General features: G+C 35.6%; 1 protein-coding gene across 2 annotated transcripts in view; it reads left to right on the top strand.

Moving 5' to 3' along the window:
- cacna2d3 (calcium channel, voltage dependent, alpha2/delta subunit 3) overlaps nucleotides 1-24,088 on the top strand; it is an 86,714-nt gene that overhangs the window by 23,261 nt on the left and 39,365 nt on the right. For both annotated transcript variants that reach the window (XM_073811830.1, XM_073811829.1), the window contains exons 13-26: nucleotides 1,893-2,026; nucleotides 2,523-2,540; nucleotides 8,128-8,202; nucleotides 10,210-10,290; nucleotides 10,419-10,493; nucleotides 17,991-18,074; nucleotides 18,546-18,617; nucleotides 18,695-18,756; nucleotides 18,906-18,973; nucleotides 19,211-19,256; nucleotides 19,970-20,067; nucleotides 21,127-21,220; nucleotides 21,342-21,437; nucleotides 21,569-21,690. In XM_073811830.1, coding sequence (XP_073667931.1) covers nucleotides 1,893-2,026; nucleotides 2,523-2,540; nucleotides 8,128-8,202; nucleotides 10,210-10,290; nucleotides 10,419-10,493; nucleotides 17,991-18,074; nucleotides 18,546-18,617; nucleotides 18,695-18,756; nucleotides 18,906-18,973; nucleotides 19,211-19,256; nucleotides 19,970-20,067; nucleotides 21,127-21,220; nucleotides 21,342-21,437; nucleotides 21,569-21,690 — 1,125 coding nt within the window. The remainder of the gene's footprint in view (nucleotides 1-1,892; nucleotides 2,027-2,522; nucleotides 2,541-8,127; nucleotides 8,203-10,209; nucleotides 10,291-10,418; nucleotides 10,494-17,990; nucleotides 18,075-18,545; nucleotides 18,618-18,694; nucleotides 18,757-18,905; nucleotides 18,974-19,210; nucleotides 19,257-19,969; nucleotides 20,068-21,126; nucleotides 21,221-21,341; nucleotides 21,438-21,568; nucleotides 21,691-24,088) is intronic.

Below are 24,088 nucleotides of genomic sequence, written 5' to 3'. Positions count from 1 at the left end.
AATTAGTTTATTAATTAGCCTGGCTGGATTTGTTAGATCATAGTTCAGTTTTGCACGTTAGCGTCCCATCACTGTAGGTTTATTGATTTGACGGCTGTAGGAAATCACGCGGGTGTCGAGCTCCTGATGGGAGTGTGACGGGCACTGGCTCAGCTAGCGGAGCTGACATGCAGAGGTTAAAGTTCAGCTCAGCCTAAATCACTCTTCGTGTCAGCTCGGCTCCTGTGGCTGCTCAGCGTTGATCACTCCCATGTGCACGCTGCACGGATGACTGGACACAGAATGAGAAACTCACACACGCACACATACAGATCTGCACCTGGAGCCACTGCAGTGATGCTGCTTGGACATTTTCAGCAGAGCAAAATGAATTGAAATGTGGTTAAGGGTTTATAAAGGAATGCATTATAATACTTAAGATATAATTATCATAATCATGTATAATGCTTTAATTTAATAGTGAATGCATTCCTGATTATGACATATTTTCAATGCAGATTTTGTGAGAAATTTAAATCTTGAGGAATAAATTAAAATTAAAATGTGCTAAATGAAGCAGAGTAAAGTACACTTTTGTGGTAGCTAAAGGCATAATCAAATTAATTTAAATATTGGAGAAATAACCTCAGAAGATGGAAAGCTGTATGGTTTTCATATGTTTTTTTTTCATATGTATGTATTATATTCTTATGTTCATATGTATGTATTATATTCTTTAAAATAAGAAACATGATTGGGTAATGGTTGTAATATATATTGCGATGGCTGGAAATGGGGGGACGTGGGGGCGTGATGAGCAAAATGACCCAAGAAAATAAATCTAGTTTTTAGACCAAAAATACCAAATTGAAGTGATTTTGTGCATAAAACAAGCAAAAAATCTGCCAATAGGGTAAGCAAAAAATCATGAAGATTTTTCTTAAACACTAAATTCAAGAAAAATTTGCTTACCCCATTGGCAATTTTTTTGCTTGTTTTATGCACAAAATCACTTAAATTTGATTTATTTTTGGTCTAAAAACTAGACTTATTTTCTTGGGTCGTTTTGCTCATAAATAAAAAGCATCTTAATTTAAGAATATTTTTTATATTTTTACTGAAAACAAGACAAAAATACTAAGAAATCTTTTTCTTAAAAATCATTTTTTGCAGTGTAGGAAGGGAATTTCGAGTTTCTGAAAAGGAAAAATATTTAAACAACTTAATAGCATTTAAAATGACTCCCTATTAGGAGTTTTTTTATTGCAATATTATTTTATTATGCATCATCAAGCACCGTATGACTGATGGATTGATTTTATTTCAGATTTTTCTTCTTATTTAAAATATCCTTAATGAACTTAATATCCAAATTTTCACACTTTACTAAATGTTTATTTAATCTGATGACAAATTTATTGTTAAAAGTTTGTGTGCCTTAAAAGGACAGTTCACCCAAAAAATGAAAATTCAGTCATCATTTACTCACTCTCATGTTGTAAAACCGCATAAATTTATTTGTTTTGATAAAAAAGAAAGGAAGATATTTTGAGAAATATTTGTAACCATACCATTCGTGGATCCTATTCATTTCCATAATAGAAAAAAAGAATACTATGGAAGTAAATGGGGTCCATGGTTTGGTTACAAACATTTCTCAAAATATCTTCCTTTCTTGTTTATCAAAACAAATAAATTTATACAAGTTTGTAACAACATGGGAGTGATAATAATAATATTGCATGAGCAAGGCAAAGCTTATGGGTTTAAACCAAGGGATAATGATAAAATGCGTAGCCTGAATCAATGCACTGTGAGTCAATTTGGATAAAAGTGTCTGCTAAATGCATGGATGTAAATATATTGAGATACACATATATTGTACGTTGTCTCATTGTGAATCTTTTGTGTAGGTTATTTCAGCCAGATCTCAACGCTGGCTGATGTGCAGGAGAACGTCATGCGATATTTGCATGTGATGAGCAGACCGAAAGTCATTGATCATGAACATGACACAGTATGGACCGAAGCTTATGTGGATAGCGCAGTAAGTATCACATTACATGATAGTCGCATCATGTTTCAATGAATGTGTGTGTGTAGCAGCTGTCCCTAACATATTATCATGGTAAGCCAAGTTTTGTCCAAATATTAATACTAAAATACAAGTGTGGTGTTTTAATCCACAACAGTCTTAAAAATAAATAAATAAAAGCTTCTTGCACAATTTGGAGTTGATTAATATTAATTTGTTATTGACTTTACAGTACCAATTGTATTTTGGCATTACCATGGTTAGTAAGGGTTGCATTGCCTATCTGCTATATTTTTTCTCCTACAGTACATGTGTGTGGTTTGTGTTTTATTCCAACTATAAGCTCTTTAGCTCCATTAATGCCCTGAATGTCTCGAGATATTCTTCCATTCAGGGAACAGTAGGAAACCAGGAACAGATCCCACATGGTGCAGTGTGTCTCTTGTATGTGTGTTGACGTGAGAACATGTCAATGACATGTGTTATTTTTCTTCCTGTGTCCCTATAGCTCGCACAGGCGCACAAGGTAACAGTCGTAACCGGTGTCTCTGGCTCCGTTCCAAAATCTAGTGAGCTGCCTACAAAAGCAACATTTTTAGGGCATCATAGATGCGCATAGAATTGCATGGGTCCTTCACATGCAATCCCATAATGCATCACAACAAGCCCTATGAAAAATCCAGGGTGCCGGATGAAGCGAGATTAGTGTACTTAAATTGATTGTATATTAAAAATAGTTTCATTTTATTACAAATCAATGATTTTCTTTATATGTGAACTTATCTGTGAACTCCAGGCTTGAGATGAGGAGCATCCGATTTGATTAGTCATTGATCTTACTTAGTCAACATTAAAGATATCAAATTCACAGATTGTTCTTTACATCAGTGTTTCGCAACCAGGGGGCCGGGGCCCACCACACCTAACTTTAAGGGGGACTCAAGATGACCTATATTATTCAGAATAGGACAAAAAACATTTAAAGAAGCTAAAGCAACTAAACATCAAGATATTCCTCACGGTACGTTCACACAGGGCGTAAGCGTTAACACTTCCCATTCACTTTTAATGGGTGACGTCAAGTGTTGCTGAACTGAATTGTGGATCCGTCTGCGCCGCATCACTGCCATTGCTCGCAGCAGCATTTGAACATTTCTCAACTTTTCAAGCAGCCACGCGTGTGTCAGCCAATCAGATCGGCTTATGCATATGCCCTATGCAGAGCCAGCCAATTACGTTTATGGAAGACCGGAGCATGTGTTCGGCCAGTGTTACAAGTAACGCGCATTACGTAATGATATTACTTTCCTGAAGTAACAAGCAAAGTAACGCATTACTTTATAAATGTACACATTAATATTTCAGTTACTTTTTTAAAAAAGTAATCCGAGTTACTTTTCAGTTTAATTAATTCAATTAAAAAATTTTTTTTTACTGAATTAAACTGAACATATTAAGGTAGAATTACACACATGAGCGAGAACAGAAACGGAGATGGCAGGCCAGAGCTTGACATTTTTGCGATCATAAAAACACCTGCAAGGCCTGAAAGAGATCAAGCGTCAAGAAAAAGTAACGCAAAAGTAACTTTAAATTAACATAAGCATAACTTTCCATGAAAAGTAACTAAGTAACGCAATTAGTTACTTTTTTGTGGAGTAACTTAATATTGTAATGCATTACTTTTAAAAGTAACTTTCCACAACACTGGTAGCGGCCACTGTGATTGGCTGTTTGCCACCCTTCAGACAAGCCTTCCGTCAAGCGTTAACGCTTCTGTCCCGTGTGAATGTACCGTTGGTGTTCGGTTATTTTTGTAATGAATAGATGTTATGTCAAGTTATGCCAAGCTATTCTATATTTTATTGGGTAAAAATTATGAGTGGGGGGAATTCAAATCTTGTAGAAGACAATGGGGGGGCCTTGAATTGGAAAAGGTCGAGAACCCCTGCTTTACATTATTTAGGATGATTTTATTACCAAATATTACTTTAGCTGGGTTTTCACAGACTCGGTCATTTTAGAGCTGTTAATATAATATCATGCTGTTAGCTTAGCAAAACTTTAACACTATGCTTTAACTTCATTGAAATAACTTTAAATCTGTTGAAATTTGTAGGATGTTGTCTCAGAAAGCAGCTTCACGTAAATTGTACACTGTCAGAAAAAAAGGTCATAAATTGGTTCCTATAGCTGTTAGTGGGAAAGTATCCTTTGAAATGGTCCTAATATTTACCATTTAAGTACAGATATGTATAGGGATGCACCGATAAATAGGCTAATAATATTATGATATATTATGTATATTATTATATATGAATAATGATATTATTATAATATTATAGTATTAGCAGATAAAAGCAATTTTTCCCACTGTCAGACATTATTCATATTATATCTCGACAATTTAAAGGGGTGAAAAAACACATCAGCGCTCATAGGCTGTGTCCAAAATAGCCCCATATACCCTAAAATAGTGCACTATTTGAGGGAACATCAATTTTTACTGGCGTCTGAAATCATAGTGGACATTATTGAGTGCACTTATTCGACCCACAATGCACCTCAATAATGAGCGTACAACCAATAATCGTCTACTGAGGCTTGCGCCGAATTAATTCTCGTGTCTTGGTGAAAGATGGCGCCCGCACTGCAGCACTTCCGGCGAGCTTGTGTCCGAATTTACTCACTCATTTTCATTCACTTCTTCCAGTGAACAATATTAGTGGACTAATGTAGGGAATAGTGTATAAGGTTAAGCTATAGGGGGCTTTTTTGGACACGGCCATACTGTGTAATTATTTTGAATTGGGTGACAAAAACAACAGAAGTCTACAAGCTCTGCACTTCTAAGATTTCACGACATAATAATTTGAAACAAGGAGTACAATGCAAAACTATTGGATCTAACTGTGGGTTCACTCCAGACGCGAGTTCAACGTTTTGAACGAGTAGATTACATACAAAGTCAATGAAAAGGGGCGAACAAACGCATCCTCGCATGGGGCGATGCGAATGATGCGATATGGGCGGCGGGTTTTCCGCGAAAACACGTGCTATTCGCCTCAAACGTATCTTCGCCCAAGTTAAAAATATTCAACTCAAGCAAAAAATTGGCATGACACGAAGTTAAATCCCGTAAGTAATCTAGAGCGAATAACGCGATGCCCCGCGTTTGGTGTGTACGTAGCATAAGTAATAGGCTTTATGCCCAGCTGCACTACTTCCTTAACTTCAGCCAGCTCCTTGTTTCCTGTCTGCCATTATTGGACAAACTGATTAATCCAGGTGTGTCTGATTATTGTTGTTGTGTCTACTGAGGTCAGGCACACCTGGATTAATCAGTTTGTCCAACAATGGCAGACAGGAAACAAGGAGCTGGCTGAAGTTCAGGAAGTAGTGCAACTGGGCATAAAGCCTATTGAATAACGGTATCGGCACCGAAAATTTGTATCGTGCATCCACCAATGCATTTGGTACCAATATGTTCCTCTGAGGTACTAATATGAACTCTTTAGGTGCAAAGGTGTACTTTTGAAAGGGTACTGAAAGGGACAATTTTTTGGCCATTTTTTCTGAAAGTGTAGACAGCAAGGCAGCTCACTAGGATTTGGAACAGAGCCTGTGTGTGTCCATTCTCTCACTCAAAACCTGGTGTCTTGCAACATTTTCTCATCGTGTTGCAGATCTGTTTTCAGTATTCCACTTCGGGAATCTGAAACGTATTCATTGATGTGGTGCAGAATGCTACAGAAAACTCAGGAAGGGAGTAGACGAGCAAATGATTAAAAGAGGTTTTGAGATCGTGGTCAGATATAGAGTTTGGCTTCACTCTGCTGGGTATGGCGAGAACTGCAACAGCGGTGCTTTGCCATTTCAATGCTGATAAGACCGACTCATATATATACACACACACGCACACAATGTCTTTGACACCCTCTCTCTCTCTCTCTCTCTCTCTCTCTCTCTCGTACACACACATATACGTTTGCGTGGGGTGTTGGGAATTGTTCTCTGGAGTGTGTTGCTGTATCTTGGCCACTGAGACACCCCATTCATCATTTTGTGGATCATTGCCTTTTATCTCCTAAAGCCGTAATAAACTGACATTGGAGCAGAGGGGGTGAGAGAGATAGAGAGAGAGAAAGAGAGTAAGGGGGGAGTGAGGAAGAGGAAAGCACAAGGTTAATTCACAGATTTCAATTTGGCTCCTGCAGGATACACCTCCAGCGTTCTGCACAAAGCCAACAAGACCGAACAAATGTTGGACAAAACTCAAACTGAGCTTGAGGATTTGCTTTTAGCTTTTGATTGTGAAGGGAGAACAAGAACAACTGTAAAATGCTACAAGGTGGGACTGAAGGAGGTTCTGTGTTTTGTTTTAAGCATAAACCTTACATAATTTAGAGAAGCAAGCAAATACCTGCATATGGAATGAGACAAAATGCACTTTATTTTTTTATTTATTTTTTTAGTTATATTTTTTGGCCAGTTTTTGCCTTTATTTAACCGTGAGTTTTAGGAGAGGACAGGAATGTACAGGGAGAAAAGAGGGGTATGGGATCAGCAAATGACCACGAACCGGGTGATTCTCACGAAATCCAGATTTAGGTGTCCAGCATCAGAATTTTTTAAAAAGCCCTTGAAGCCAATTTTTTTTGCACATATAAGATTAAGGTCTGAATTTACTATAACCTTTATTTTTAGAGGATTTTAAAATATTTCCTAAAGAATTATTTCGATTTTATAGATTATCATTATCAAAAATTATCATTACCACAACGTGATATTACATTAAATATATGCATTTACAAACTCATGTTTCGGTAATGAGAACTAAAAAGTTGTCTAGGTACAAACAAAATTTAAACTTTTATCTGGAGAGAAAAAAAATAAGAACTGCTTACCTGGTAGCCATCTTGAGTGTCACAGTCAATTATGTCCCTTCCAACAATTTATTTTTAAAATTTTCGTTCCTTGAGGGATTAAGCAATGATTGAAAATTGTTGCGGAGGATGATAAAATTGGTCTTGGACACATTTATATTCCAATGATCCAATGATCACCAAATACCACATGTTTCTTTACTGTAAATGTTTATAGTATAACATGCACTGAAGCTTTTTATTTTTTAGATTTTTTAATTATAAATATTTCCATGTCAAAGAACCCAAATCCAGTCATGGACACGTTGCGGTAATGAAAATGTTCCCCTTAAATGTGGAAAAAAACAACAAAATTGGTGTGATGTCATTTGAAATCATCTGCAAAATAGTACATGAAGAGATGTTTGTAACTGCATGCTTCTTATTTTGATAGCATTTACTTTTATTATCAAAATGTTTCATGACACCTCATTAGTCTAATTTCGCAAGAATCACCCACTCGGGTCACAAAGTGCGAAAGCACCACATGTTGGAGCGCTGCCCACCACACCATCGACTCCGACAATGCACTTTATTTAGGATACGTTATATTTATTTGTGGTCAAAATGGCCACAGAAGCATTACTTTTATCCAAAGCAAGGTTCAAGGTATACTTTTTTATCAGTACGAGTGTTTACTAGAATTCAAACCCACAACCTTTTGCACTGCCACTGCAATGCCCAACCAACTGAGCTACAAGAAAACAACAGAAGCATTGTGCATTTGGCGAATACATATTGACAATTACACATTTTTGTGAGCTATTCCTTTAATGTTTAATTATTTTCTGCTTCCCGGTTGAATTTCTCTTCTTTTTTTTCAACAACCGCATTCATGAATCTCTCCAGGGTCAGCCGCATAATGGACATATGCACGCACACAAGCCTACTTTCGGCGAGCTCATGTGTTAAATCATGTCAACCTTCATCGTGTTCGCAGCTGAGCTTACAGTTCACAGATTCAGAGATGAGCCATCTTCACCAGATCACCCTTCACTTGTCTACACCACGCACGGCCATGAATCAAAACGTTGCTTTGAATATTTCATATACTGTAAAGGCCGACAGGAGGGCAAAATGTATACGTATATGAACCGGCTCTGGTGACCATCTGATGTATGTGTGTTGTGCGTTTTTACTCTGTGAATGTTCATCAGGTAAACTGAAAAAGATCTCTCTGTCTGTCAGCAGCTTGGAGAGAATAAGGCTCCGAATCCAATAACAACGGTGGCCATGCCTGTGTTTAGCACCAGGAATGAGACGGTAAGGCCACAGTATGGTACAGTAATATACATTACAGTGCAAATATCATACGCCTATGGTTATGTTAACACTTTACAGTATAGTTGTATTTGTTAACATTAGCTAACATTAGCTAACTGTCATTGATCAATACTTCAACAGTATTTATTATTATCTTGATTTCGTCATTTACTAAAACATTATTTAACTCTTTTCCTGCCAGCGTTTTAAAAAATTTTGCCAGCCAGTGCCAGCATTTTTATGATTTTCACAAAAGTTTAATGCCTTCAGAAAATTTTCTTCTTTAAATATATAAACATACATTACAATATATCAAATGAAAGAACAGATCCTCTGCTTTTAAACAAAAAATCAGTTTCATCGTACCTTTTATTTGTTATCTTTTTATTACCTCTCAAATATGCGTAGGTTTGAACTGTTTGCCCTAAGGGGATACTTCCAGGTTTTATAAGTTGGGTAAGAGCGCTACCTAGTGGATAATAGCGGAAACATGGATTGCCATAAAAACTCGTATTTGGCAGAGAAGCTTTTTCTTTTAATTGACAAGTTAACTCAACAATGGCGGGGAAAGAGTTAAAGTTCACGAATGCATTGTGTGTAACCGGACTTAGCAGTGGTGTGTCTGAAATTGCCAAAAGTAGCATCTATTTACATGCATATCTATGGTCTGAGCTGTGCAATTGACAAATTTGCATATAGATCTGCAAATACTAAATAAGGCAATGGTGTAGAATTACATTCAAGCTGTTTTAAAGGGGACGTGCCATGAAAATCTAACTTTTTCCATGTTTAATATAATTGGTTGCCCAGTGGTTCTATCAACCTAGAAAATGTGAAAAAGAACAACCCAGAAGCATGTGAAAAAATAGGTAATTGAAATCTGGCTCCCCTTGTGATGTCAGAAGGGGATCTTATTATAATAATACCGCTCATTATTCTGCACTATCCAATCATGGCACTGCCATATAGTGCAGTAAGAGAAAGAGAGAGAATAAATAATTGACATCACAATTCAGTTTCAATTTCAACAAACCACCATCATGACAATCAGTGTTTGCATTTCATCAGCTCATTTGCATTTTAAAGGACACACCCAATGCTATTATGATGCTCAAAGATTAGTTTTAAAGGAAAACACCACAGTTTTTCAATATTTTACTATTTTCTTACCTCAACTTAGACAAATCAATACATACTTAATCTTTGTAAAGCGCGTCGTGAATGTGTTAGCATTTAGCCTAGCCCCATTTATTCCTTAGGATCCAAACAGGGATGTATTTAGAAGCCACCAAACACTTCCATGTTTTCCCTATTTAAAGACTGATACACGAGTAAGTATGATGGCACAAAATAAAATGTTTATTTGGAGCCATAGGAAAGAATGAGGCTAGGCTAAATGCTAACACATTCAAGAAGCGCTGTACAAAGATTAAACGTGCACGCATTGAAAAAAGATAGGGATGTATGAATTCCTCTTAGTTCAGGTAAAAACATTAAAATATTGAAAAACTGTGGTGTTTTCCTTTAAGTGATGAAATGATCAACTATAGGGGGACGTTCACCAACAGAAATGCAGAAAAGCCATATTGCTCATTGTTAGTTTGTGTTATCTTCAGGATTTATCAATGTTAACAACTACAACCTTATAGTAAAGAGTGCAAAGTGTAACAATAAGTTGGCAGATTTACTTTCTACTTAAAATATTTGTTTCATGTAATTTGTATGCACGTGCAACTTTAATTCATCTTTTAAAACTAAATTTCAAACCTTTCTAGACACTGAATGGTTTTTTATTATCATGAGAAATTTAAATTTAGTCAAGTGCATCAAGCTTTTAAGTGCTATATTGACTTTTATAGATACTATATTATATTAGGGTCTGTTCAAGTGTAAAAAGTGAACATGTACGCTTCACATATGAATGCATACGAATGCCAATAAAATCACACAAAAAACGTAAAGTGGACAAAAGCATTAAGTGAAAAAAATTTAATGATCTTCCCACAGAAAAACCAAGGCATCCTGCTGGGCGTCGTGGGCACTGACATCCCCATTCAAGAGTTAATGAAAACCATACCAAAACACAAGGTAAGACATTAATAGCACATCGTATAACTTGCATGAATGTAAAATCAATTCTTATCTCTAAGTTTTTACACTTTCTGTGTCTTTAACGGGGTTGAGGTGTAGTTGAAATCTTATCTTCTTTTCTCCAGTTAGGAATACACGGATACGCCTTTGCCATCACTAATAACGGTTACATCTTGACACATCCTGACCTGAGGCCGCTGGTAAGCAATAATATCTTATTTTCGGCCCCTAAAAGAACACATGCCTTATATTAGGACTGTAAATTCAAACATTACATTAAATATAATAAAATATGATCAGAAAGCTACACTAGTAGAAATTGATAACTCAGCACATCCATACCCAAAATTAAACAACTACAACTGGCTCAGGTAAACTCCACCGACATGCATTGTGTGCTTGTGAGGGCGCTGGTGGGACGCTGTGGTGCATCATGGGAGTTGTAGTTTTTTGTAATCCCAACCCTTTTCCTCTGATATATTGCATGCAGGAGTAAAAGCCCATTCATGTGCCTGCCAGGGCTGATCAGAGCACCGAGGTAACTCACCCTTCACAGGGACACCCCTCACCCCGCTCGCGTGACCGTGTGTCTCTGTCTGTCGTGAACTGTCGTGTTGGTGGTGTACTCGTCGTAACGTGCCTCCAGTGCTGCTGTGTATTAGTTTGTGTTTGCGTAGCGGTGGTGTGCATTAGTCGAGGCTGCGATAAACCATTCTGAGTGTTTGTTAAGAGTGTTTGTTTAACAGTTCAGAGTGTATTTACTGTATAGACCACACTAACTCTGTGTTGCTGAGCAGTGCTAAAGGGATGGGGTTTATTCTTACTGAATGTACTGTATTAAATATAATAATGAATAATACTAGGGTTGGTTGGACTGATCTGTACACTCTTAAAAATAAAGGTGAGGAACCTTTAAAGCACCTTTATTTTTAAGAATGTACTGGACTGAGTAACATTGTTATTTAACTTTATAGACAAATTTAGGCTTTGTTCCAAGCTATAGTGAGCTGACCATCTAGGAAAAGTGCATCTAAAAGTTTTTAAAGTCAATCCATGCTGTAATTTCAGAATTGTGCTAAATGGATCACATGTATCCATCTTGGATAACGCAATCCCAAATGTATTGCAACAAATGGAGTACATTTTTTTAGCAATTTTAGTATTTAAAATCATTGATGAGATGTAAAATTTTAAATACTCACCCAAATTTGTGTGTGCTGTGATTATAAATTTTTTTATAAATTAAACTATTTTTTAGTACTGAAAATCATTTATTTGAGTCAAGTCAAATTGAAAACTATTTTATAACTATTTCATAAAATGTGTACGATTTAGTTAGAAAATCCTTAGTTTTAGTTTAAAAATCTTTTATGAAATAGATAGGTCAATCAAATAAACGTCGCACACCTGTGTGCGATAGGTGCGTAGGAAAAAAGGACTCGAAAGTCCAAATATAGACTGATAAAAAAGGAGAGGTCCCGCACACTATCCACTTGCAAAAATAGAAAAGATTTATTACAACGTTTCGATCTTTCGATCTTCTTCAGGCATCAAAACATCTATTAAATACATATGTCACTTCCGTGTATTTAAAAGGATTATCTTGACCAATCACATTGTCAAGGTCAAAACTAAACCAATCACAATGAGCAATAAAAAAACATCATAAACTCCTCACAACCAATCACAGGGAATGGAGAAATACATCATCATAGATTCATCACATTACAATAAATGGTAGACACTCATCATATTACAATGGATAATAGAATGTAATCTCATAAACTCATCATATCACAATAGATAAAAGAACACATCCTCAAAATAAAAGTCAATGAATGGTAGAACACATCTTTATACAGTCACCATCATAATAAATAATGTTTCCTCATACATTTTAGAAAAAAATATAAGGTTATAACATTACATTATAAATTGCCTCATCATTCATCCCGAAAGGAGATAACGTGTTTAAAGTAAAAATCCAAAAAAGTTCTCGTCTCTGTAAGAGCAATTCAATGTTTCCGCCTCTAGGTGGCATTCTGACAACCTCTATCCCACAAAACCGTAAGGTTGACACATCATGATTATGAGATAAAAAGTGTGCCGCGACTGGATAATTTAAATCTTTTCTCCTGATGGTGCTTTTGTGTTCACTGATTCTTTGCTTTAGTTGACGTGAAGTTTTGCCAACATACCCCAGTCCGCAAGGACAACGAATCAAATATATAACATGTGTAGAGACACAGGTAATCACGGACTTAATCATGAATTTTTTTCCGGTTCTGGGATGACAAAAGAATGATGTTTTTGTGGTGTTACATTGAGCGCAATTACCACACCGATAATTGCCACTAGGTAAAGGACTCAATAATCTTTGTGACTGAATGGGAGTATCACCTTGAAATCGTGCATGAACTAAAAGATCTTTTAAATTCTTCGCCCGTTTATATACAATCAGTGGAGGATGTTGAAAAACCGTACTGAGTTCAGGATCTGAAGATAACAAATGCCAATATTTTTTGAAAATAGATCTCATGGCAAAAGAATTAGAAGAGTAGGTCGTAATGAATGAAAAAGAATGTTTCTTTACTTTTTTTGTTCTCTTTCTTAATAATTCAGCACGTGTCTTATGTAATGTAATATTAAAAGCCTCCTCAATCCATTCAACCGGATACCCTCTTTCTAAGAATCTCTTCCTCATAATTGTAGATTTATTAATAAAATCTGTGTCTGAATGACAGATTCTTCTCAATCTGAAAAATTGACTCTTAGGCAGGCCTTTTTTGAGAGGGGTAGGATGAAAGCTAGTCGCTAATAACAGCGTGTTCCGATCGGTATCTTTAGTGTATAAAGTAGTGCTCAAATGTCCATCATTCTTTTGGATCCACATATCTAGAAAATGGACTTTTTCATCATCAACCTCTAGAGTGAATTCCAAACTGTCAACAAAACCATTCAAAATAGACACAAAATCACAGACCTCATCTTTTTCTCCCAAAAAAATACAAAATATGTCATCAATATACCTGTACCATTTAATGATACGAGAATAGAAAGGATTGGTCACAGAATTAAAGACATAACATTTCTCAAAAAATCCAATATACAAATTGGCATAATTCGGGGCAAAAATCGAGCCCATTGCCGTACCACTTGTCTGGAGATAGAAGTCTTTGTCAAAATTGAAATAATTGTACTTCAGCACATATGAGGCCATCTCGATCAAAAAATCCGTTGGCGGTGTAGTTTCCCCCCGTCCAGAAAGATAATATCTTAGAGCATCAAGACCCCTCTCATGTGAGATGTTAGTATATAAACTTGTGATGTCCAGAGTCAATAATAGGGCGTTATCAGGTAGATCACAGATTTCAGAAATTTTGTTCACAAAATCCGTAGAATCCCTAATATAAGTGGGTAAATCCTGTACAAACGGTTTAATAAAAAAATCCACATAATGGGACAAAGGAGATAAAAGAGAGTTTGTCTGTGCCACAATTGGTCGGCCAGGTGGATCGATCAGTTTTTTATGTATCTTAGGAAGAGTGTAGAATACAGGTTTAATGGGATATTGACAGTACAGAAATTGAAATTCTGGCTGTGATATCCAACCCCGTGCTTTTGCATTCTCTAAAAAAACAAGGATATCAGTTTGGTACACATTGGTCGGATCATTTGGCAGTTTTTTATAAAATCTCGGGTTTTGTAGTTGCGAAAGGATTTCTTGCTGATATTTGCTCTTATCCTGTACTACAATAGCCCCTCCTTTGTCTGCTGGTTTTATAATAATGTCTGGATCATTAATTAACTCCGTCAAGGCTTTTTTCTCATTTAATGAGAGGTTCTGCGGACTGTAATTAGTCAAAGTGCAAGTCTTCATAACGTCTTGCTCGACCAAACGACAGAATGTATGTATCGTATGGTTAGACACTTGTGGACAAAAAGTACTTTTAGGTCTAAAAGGAGAGCAAGTAGAACCCGACACAGATTTTGAAAAGAAATACCGTAATTTCATTTGTCTAAAGCACTTAAATAAATCCACCTTTAGCCCAAAAGCATTGACGCCACTGGCCGACCAATTGTGGCACAGACAAACTCTCTTTTATCTCCTTTGTCCCATTATGTGGATTTTTTTATTAAACCGTTTGTACAGGATTTACCCACTTATATTAGGGATTCTACGGATTTTGTGAACAAAATTTCTGAAATCTGTGATCTACCTGATAACGCCCTATTATTGACTCTGGACATCACAAGTTTATATACTAACATCTCACATGAGAGGGGTCTTGATGCTCTAAGATATTATCTTTCTGGACGGGGGGAAACTACACCGCCAACGGATTTTTTGATCGAGATGGCCTCATATGTGCTGAAGTACAATTATTTCAATTTTGACAAAGACTTCTATCTCCAGACAAGTGGTACGGCAATGGGCTCGATTTTTGCCCCGAATTATGCCAATTTGTATATTGGATTTTTTGAGAAATGTTATGTCTTTAATTCTGTGACCAATCCTTTCTATTCTCGTATCATTAAATGGTACAGGTATATTGATGACATATTTTGTATTTTTTTGGGAGAAAAAGATGAGGTCTGTGATTTTGTGTCTATTTTGAATGGTTTTGTTGACAGTTTGGAATTCACTCTAGAGGTTGATGATGAAAAAGTCCATTTTCTAGATATGTGGATCCAAAAGAATGATGGACATTTGAGCACTACTTTATACACTAAAGATACCGATCGGAACACGCTGTTATTAGCGACTAGCTTTCATCCTACCCCTCTCAAAAAAGGCCTGCCTAAGAGTCAATTTTTCAGATTGAGAAGAATCTGTCATTCAGACACAGATTTTATTAATAAATCTACAATTATGAGGAAGAGATTCTTAGAAAGAGGGTATCCGGTTGAATGGATTGAGGAGGCTTTTAATATTACATTACATAAGACACGTGCTGAATTATTAAGAAAGAGAACAAAAAAAGTAAAGAAACATTCTTTTTCATTCATTACGACCTACTCTTCTAATTCTTTTGCCATGAGATCTATTTTCAAAAAATATTGGCATTTGTTATCTTCAGATCCTGAACTCAGTACGGTTTTTCAACATCCTCCACTGATTGTATATAAACGGGCGAATAATTTAAAAGATCTTTTAGTTCATGCACGATTTCAAGGTGATACTCCCATTCAGTCACAAAGATTATTGAGTCCTTTACCTAGTGGCAATTATCGGTGTGGTAATTGCGCTCAATGTAACAACACCACAAAAACATCATTCTTTTGTCATCCCAGAACCGGAAAAAAATTCATGATTAAGTCCGTGATTACCTGTGTCTCTACACATGTTATATATTTGATTCGTTGTCCTTGCGGACTGGGGTATGTTGGCAAAACTTCACGTCAACTAAAGCAAAGAATCAGTGAACACAAAAGCACCATCAGGAGAAAAGATTTAAATTATCCAGTCGCGGCACACTTTTTATCTCATAATCATGATGTGTCAACCTTACGGTTTTGTGGGATAGAGGTTGTCAGAATGCCACCTAGAGGCGGAAACATTGAATTGCTCTTACAGAGACGAGAACTTTTTTGGATTTTTACTTTAAACACGTTATCTCCTTTCGGGATGAATGATGAGGCAATTTATAATGTAATGTTATAACCTTATATTTTTTTCTAAAATGTATGAGGAAACATTATTTATTATGATGGTGACTGTATAAAGATGTGTTCTACCATTCATTGACTTTTATTTTGAGGATGTGTTCTTTTATCTATTGTGATATGATGAGTTTATGAGATTACATTCTATTATCCATTGTAATATGATGAGTGTCTACCATTTATTGTAATGTGATGAATCTATGATGATGTATTTCTCCATTCCCTGTGATTGGTTGTGAGGAGTTTATGATGTTTTTTTATTGCTCATTGTGATTGGTTTAGTTTTGACCTTGACAATGTGATTGGTCAAGATAATCCTTTTAAATACACGGAAGTGACATATGTATTTAATAGATGTTTTGATGCCTGAAGAAGATCGAAAGATCGAAACGTTGTAATAAATCTTTTCTATTTTTGCAAGTGGATAGTGTGCGGGACCTCTCCTTTTTTATCAGTCTATGAAATAGATAGGTAAAATGAAAAAAAGATTTTACTCAATTTTGTGTGTGCTAATGTTGTGTTATTTTTGAATAAATAAAAAGAAAAAGAAATTTTTGGTATTAAAATCATTTACGAGAATAATGCATATTATAATATAAAAAAATCCCCCAATTTTATGTGTACAATTTTTTTTATAAATTCAAATAAATAGTATTTTTTTGTGTTTCAAATAATTTATGAGCTATAGATGATTGCATAATATTATAAAATATTTTACCAACTTTTGTGTGTGCTATGATTATTTTTAAATAAATTACACTAAAAGTATTTTTTTAGTACTTAAAATCATTTAGTTAATGAGTTAATTCAAATGAAAAACTATTTTACAACTTTGGGTGTACGATTTAGTTATTGTTTTTAAATAAATAAAAACAAAAAGTTTTGAGTTGTGAAAAATCCATTTTGAGTATGGAAAATCCTTTATGAGATAGTTGGGTAAAATGAAAAAACAAAAGATTTTACTCAATGTTTTGAGTGCTATGTATTTAAAAAAAAAGTAATTTTGAGTATTGAAAATCCTTTATGAGAAAGTAAGGTAAAATAAAAAAAAAAGATTTTACTCCATTTTGTGTGTGCTATGTATTTTTTAACCCTGGAGAACACAAGAACTCTTCTCAGCAATTAACATTGGCCAAATTTGACCCATGGGTTCAGGGTTAAAATAAATAAAAATAAAAAGTACTTTTAAGTATTAAAATCATTTACGAGAATAATAAATATTATAATATTAAAAACTATTTTTTACCCCAATATTCTGCGTACAATATTTTTTATAAATTTAAATAAATATAATTTTTTAGTGTTTCAAATAATTTATGAGATATAGATGAGTAACATAATAGTAAAAACTATTTTACCAATTTATGTGTGTGCTTTATATTTAATTATAATTTAAAATAAAATCATTTTTAATTTCTTAGCCTGACATAATCTGTAGTATGTACTGGAGTATCTAGTTTAGCTGATGGCTATTAGTACAAATAGTTGCCTATGAAGACCATTTTGGTTTTGGGTGAACTACAGTAGAATACTGCAGAATATGTTCACAATATTCAACATGGCAGCTCACTAAATTTTGGAACAGAGAAATCAAATGACTTCTTAAACCAATCTGGGTAAATACCATAAAAATAATTATTTTACTGAGTAAAAAGTTTAAAATTAATCAAATGAATTTGTCACAACTCCACACAATGTTTCTCATTCCTGCTTGTGGAACCCCAGTTCATATATTGGATATTTATCTTTTTGAACACACCAGATTCAACTCATCTGCATTTTCCTTTGTGTCTCATTCCTTGAATTGGCTCTTATCGGATTAGACATTAAAACTTTACACCGCTGGTAGGAAACCCAGAGGGCAGGATTGAGAAACAGTGTCTACCAAACACACACAGAGAGGCTAATGGCCTATATCACCACATATGTTTCTGTCTCCATCATGTTAAACGTATGATCCCAGTATCTGATTCTGACTCTGTTAATGTCCTCTAAAGCGCCTTCTGTCCTCTGTGTGTCTCTTCCTGCAGTATCAGGAAGGCCAGAAAAGGAAGAAACCCAGTTACAGCAGCGTGGACCTGTCGGAGGTGGAATGGGAAGACACAGAGGATGTTGTATGGACCAGTTTCTACATTTACATTTATGCATTTATTTGTACATCATGTTTTCTTAAAACTATTCACAGTGCATTTAAGACATTTATGCATTTTCCAAGCACGCTTATCCACTGTAAGTATTTTCCCTGCAAATCGGATACGGATGTTGCTAGCTTCATGTTCTTTCAGCTATTGTATTTTCCTGCTACAGCGCCCCTTGTGGCAACCTTGAGAATTTGTACAGTGAATTTTATGAGTTGGCAAATTCGTATGTACCTGTATATCACAATTATCATAAAAAAAACCCCACCCCTAACCCCAAAGTTACAGGGGTGAATGCAGAAATGTGATCCTATGAATTATTAATATGTATGAAATAGTGTTGGAATAACATGGTGAATTGTATTGATGCATTTTTTAAATGTGTGTTAAATACAGCATTGAAGTAAATAAACGCTACTTTAATTTCATAAATGTGTTTATTTGTAGCTGCGCACAGCAATGGTGAACAGACGAACTGGAACTTTCTCAATGGAAGTGAAAAGAACTGTGGACAAAGGGGTACATTTTTTATATTTGTTTGAAAAATAGTGAAACTCACATGAAACTATCTCGACTAATCTATTTGTTTCCTCCAGAAACGTGTGTTGACAATGCACAATGATTATTACTACACCGATATCAAAGGAACTCCATTTAGGTATGTCATGTATCTAATCTGAGATAATTTCAAAGTTATATTAATATGTTATTTTATGAAGAATTAGATTATATTTGACACACTGCTGAATAAAATAATGAGAAGGTTAATGTGAACTTTTGAATGATGTTACCTGTATGTGTTTATAGTGTAGGTGTGGCTCTATCTCGTGGACATGGCAAATACTTCTTCAAAGGCAACGTATCACTGGAAGTAGGTGAGGATTTGATTGTTTTTTTGCAAAATTTATAAAAACAAAGACCAAAGCAAAAAGACAAGTGCAAGGTGAATAATAGGTGATCCTCAATTCTTTAATTATGTGATATCTCTCTCGCTCATTCTCTTTTGCTCTCTCTGTCAATCTCTCTTTTACGCTCACATCTGCTCACAAACAGCTCAGAAGTGTTTGCAGTTCCTCTGTAATCCCCTCTAATCTCTTATCCACATGTTTTAGGCCTTCATGACTTGGAGCAACCGGATGTTGCCCTTGCTGATGAATGGTAAGGAGCTATCATAACATTATTAACATTCAAAATACAGCACAGCACTGACAGCAAGTGATATTCTGACCTGTACACTGTCAGAAAAAATGGTTAAAACACGTTCCCCGAGCTGTCACTGGGGTGGTACCCTTTCAGAAAGTACAGCATACATATTTTTACCTCAAAGATATACATAATAACCAAATTTATACATATCTGTACCTATTGGTACATATTAGAACCTTTTTAAAGGTGCAGTGTGTAAATTTGAGCTTTATCTAGTGGTGAGGTTGAGAATTGCAACCAACGGCTCAGTCCACTGCTCACCCCTTGCTTTTGAAACACATAGAGAAGCTACTGTAGCCACCACCGGACAAACAGGTCATCATCGCAGACAACTTAGTAAAAAAAAAATTGTCCGTCAAGGGCTTCTGTAGAAACATGGCGGCCCAAAATGTCGACTTCCATGTAAGGGGACCCTCTGTGTATGTAGATAAAAACATCTCATTCTAAGGTAATAAACACATAACGGTTCATTATGAAAGGTCTTAATACACCTTTGATAATATAGTTTTGTATATTATATTGCATTTCTGTCACGAGATCCTTCTAAAAATTACACACTGCACCTTTAAATGGTACTACCCCAGGGACAGCTGTACTAACAGTGTACTGTATTTTAAATTACGCTAATATATGTTTTCCCTTCATTGTGTGTGTTTTGGCTTCAGGACGTACTGTAACACAGATGAACGCCATGAACACCGTCACCTCACCCAAGTTCAGGCCATCAAAATTTACATGACCAGCCGTAGACCTCACCACAAATGTAAGCACTACTGCAGATGTGAACTCTTAGAGGCGGTTTCCCAGACAGGGTTTAGATTAATCCAGGACTAGGCCTTACTTATTTTAGGACATTTAAGAAGTTTAAAAAAAAAAACTTAAACAAAAAAACAATACTAGTGAGCATCTTGAGACAAAACAATGGTACTGATGTATGTTAAAATATGTCAGTGCAAGGTGTTTTTAAATTAAGGTTGCTCAAAAATACAATAAAACCTGTCAGAGAAAACCATTTCTAAAGGTACAAGACACCTAAAATTGAGACCTTAAAGGGATAGTTCACCCAAAAATTAAAATTCAGTCATGATTTACTCACTTTCATGTTGTTACAAATATGTGAAAATTTCTTTATTCTGATGAGCACGAAGAAAGATATTTTGAGGCATGTTTGTAACCAAACCGATTGGAAGCACCATTCACTTCCATAGTATTATTTTTTCTACTATTGATGTCAATGGTGCTTTTGATCCGTTTGGTAACAAACAATCCTCAAAATATCTTTCTTTATGTTCATCAGAACAAATACATTTTTGCTTGTAACATCATGAGAGTGAGAAAATGAAAACTGGTTGAACTATCCCTTTAAGAGAATTAGCATTTTTGCTTTAGGAATGAATATTTGAGTCTGATCTGTTTAATAAAATAGCTGAATTTAAAAAACCTCTTATATACCATTCCAGATGGGTAAAATCACATTAAAATGTTCTCTTTGAATATGTTTGTTTTACCTGAGAATGCATTACAGTATATTGCAGAAGTATAATGGAATGTGAATAGATTTTCGTATAGACTTATTATTATAGTTTTATAATCTGAATACATAGTCAGCACTTGCTTTCAGAACAGCATCATATTCATTTTTTTTTCAGTCGACAGCAGTCAGCTCGGTTAATATACAGTATAAACTTTCTTTGTACTGCAGTTTAGTGGCGTCCTTCATCTGGATCTTTAACCTTGCTTACAAATGACGTTGGTTAAATACTGTCCTCATTAAAGGCAAAGAGTACAGAGGTGTGTAAATGTCTTCTCTGACTTTCTGTAGGTGACAGAGAGCTGATTCAGCAGGTTTTGTTTGATGCCGTGGTCACCGCACCTTTAGAGGCGTACTGGACTGGACTGGCCCTTAACAAATCTGAGTAAGTGTAAAAGACATCTTACCCGGTTAAATCAAGAAACGTAGTATTGAAAGAGCTACTCATAATACAGTTTTGTATTTTCTTAAAGAGGTGTTTTTTGTTTTTCTCATGATTATTACAGAAATTCTGATAAAGGAGTTGAAATCGCCTTCCTTGGTACCCGCACTGGACTTTCCAGAACCAACCTATTTGTCGTTCCAGAGCAGCTAACCAATAAGTGAGTGCGGATGCAAATGAAAAACCAATGACATATTCTGATCACGTTGATCTGCAATTAAGAAGCTGCAAATCTAAATTAGTGATCTGATGAATAAGTAAAATGTCTTCTATCCTCGCATCTATTTGCAGAGATTTTCTCACGGCTGAAGATAGAGAGGGCGTCTTTAACGCAGATCATTTTCCTCTGTGGTATAAGAGAGCCGCAGAGCAGGTCCCCGGCACCTTCGTTTATTCAATTCCTTTTGGTTCAGGTAAGACATTAGGGAAATATCTGAAATTCAAACCGAAGTACCATGCAACATTACATTCAGCATATTATTGTTGTCATGCAACGGGATGACATCAATAATGAGTTTACAAAAGATTTGAATAAAATCATCATTTCATTATTATGACTCATTTTCACTACATTTCTATGCATGATTATGTTTAAAAGATGAACATGTGAATATAAATACTGTATGAGGAGCTCAGATAGGCCTACAAAAGTCAATAAACGGCACATCTTTCAGTATTATACGTTCATTAAATAATTGTACTTCAAATCAGCTTATTCAGAAATAAAATTTTTTTTTGCCAAAATCTCAAGAGTCTGATAAAAAAATCTCAATTACAACACAACATGTCAGACACACTTAAGAGGGTTTTGCATGAGCTCTTTGTATTTATTAAATGTTACTGATAAAATAAATGCAGATATAGCTTTAAAAGAACTTCAATACAGAGCAAATAAAGAAAAAATCGATATTTACTATATTTTATATTTACTAAAGGAAATGTCGGTGGTGTTTGACTTGCTGCAGACATCACTATGATGCTGGGATGTTGTAGTCAGTTGCAAGGGTTTGGTTAAGTTGTAGTTTGTTGACTCAGGACCAGTGGCGGCCGGTGACTTCTTTTTTCGAGGGCGCTCGATGCGAAGTTCGTCACAACATGTATGTAGCCCGTCATGTGTGTGGTTCGTCATTTAAAAATATGTGTTTTGTCGAGTGATCCTATGTGCATCACGTGTCTTTTCAAAATAAGTGCCTGCGGCAGACATGTCTAAAGGATTTAGGATAAAAGAGACGCTTGCGTTTGCCAAATACTCGCATAATCTCATGCGTAATCAGAGTTTACTGTTAAAGGAGTGTCTTGCGTGTATTTTGTGAACGTGAGGGTCTCTTTTATCATAAATGGTTTTGACGCGTCTGTGGCAGGCACTCATTTTGACAAAACACGTGATGCACATGGTTAACATGACGCAACAAACACATATTTTGAAAACACGAGCAACACACGACACTCTGAACACTTATTTTGAATTTGCGCCCTCAGACGAGCCACCACTGCTCAGGACACCTAAAATTGAGATGTTAAAGAGATAGTTCACCCAAAAATGAAAATTCTGTCATCATTTACTCAATCTCATGTTGTTACAAATATGTAAACAATTCTTTATTTGGAAGATATTTTGAGGAATTTTGTACCCAAACCAATCAGAAGCACCATTGACTTCCATAGTATTCTTTTTTCTACCATGGAAGTCAATGGTGCTTTTAAGGAGTTTGGTTCTAAACCCTCAAAGTGCGTCTGACATGTTGTAAATGTAAGTGGTTTTGACTTGCAGCAGACATCACCATGATGCTGGGATGTTGTAGTGGGTTGCAATGGTGTTGTAAGGTTTTAGTTTGTTGGACCAATTTAAAAGAGCATCCCTATACAGCATGTTTGGACCCTCCTTTATCTTATAATAATCACTGAGAAAAAAAACAGCACATTTTTCCGTTTGAGGTATCATTTATGCACAGTATAGAACAGGTTATGCACCAAAGTTTTAAAACAAACCTCCAAACCTAAGTTGAACAATAGAAACAGTGATGAATGAGTCAGCGAGCATCTTTAATCACCACAATAATGTGGTGTTAAAAAACGCTGATGTCTCATTTGAACAACCTCCAGTAATAAGTAGCTCAATCACGTCTTTTCTGATAACACACAGCAGCGCATTGCTTTGTGTAGATCATCATTAACTTAAGCATATTTGAGGTGAATCTTAAGAGCTGGAGTTTAATGACACATCAGTAAATGTTGATGTGACAAAGGCTGGATGTTGTTGATGAGTGTGTCTGTATGAATCGAGCGCCTGCGGTGTGTTACTATAGCTACACTGTACTGCTTTCCTCTCGCACCCTGCCTGCTTATCTCTCTTTCCTTCGCCTGTAATTAATGTGCCCTACTTTTACATTCACACTATCTGTGTGAGCGTGTATGAGTATGTGTGTGTGTTCGAGAGCATCTGTGTATGTGTGCCTTGTTTATGTGCATGTGTCTTGTGTTTTATATGTGTGTGCGCGCGTCTGTTTTAGACAGACAATTCCCACTCGATAGATGTGTCCTTATCATAAAGACAGCATTGATGTTGCATATTTTCATATCAAACACTTTTTATATGCTTATATTTCTGTTTTATCATATAAAAGTGTTTGTTTCAATTCATGCTGCTTTTTGATGTGAATATGCAAGCTAAACATCTTTATGGCTTTATGCTTGTAAATATATATGCAGATATATGACGCCATCTGGTGGTTGTAAGAAAACATACACATAACTCAGTTATAGTGGATCTTTTGGATATCAATTGACAACCCAAGACAGTATTGCATATTT

Source organism: Paramisgurnus dabryanus, chromosome 14 (assembly GCF_030506205.2).
Source record: "Paramisgurnus dabryanus chromosome 14, PD_genome_1.1, whole genome shotgun sequence".
Classification (NCBI taxonomy): Eukaryota; Metazoa; Chordata; class Actinopteri; order Cypriniformes; family Cobitidae; genus Paramisgurnus; species Paramisgurnus dabryanus.
Note: the sequence above shows the minus strand (reverse complement) of the source record. Positions and strands in the feature narration are given on the sequence as shown.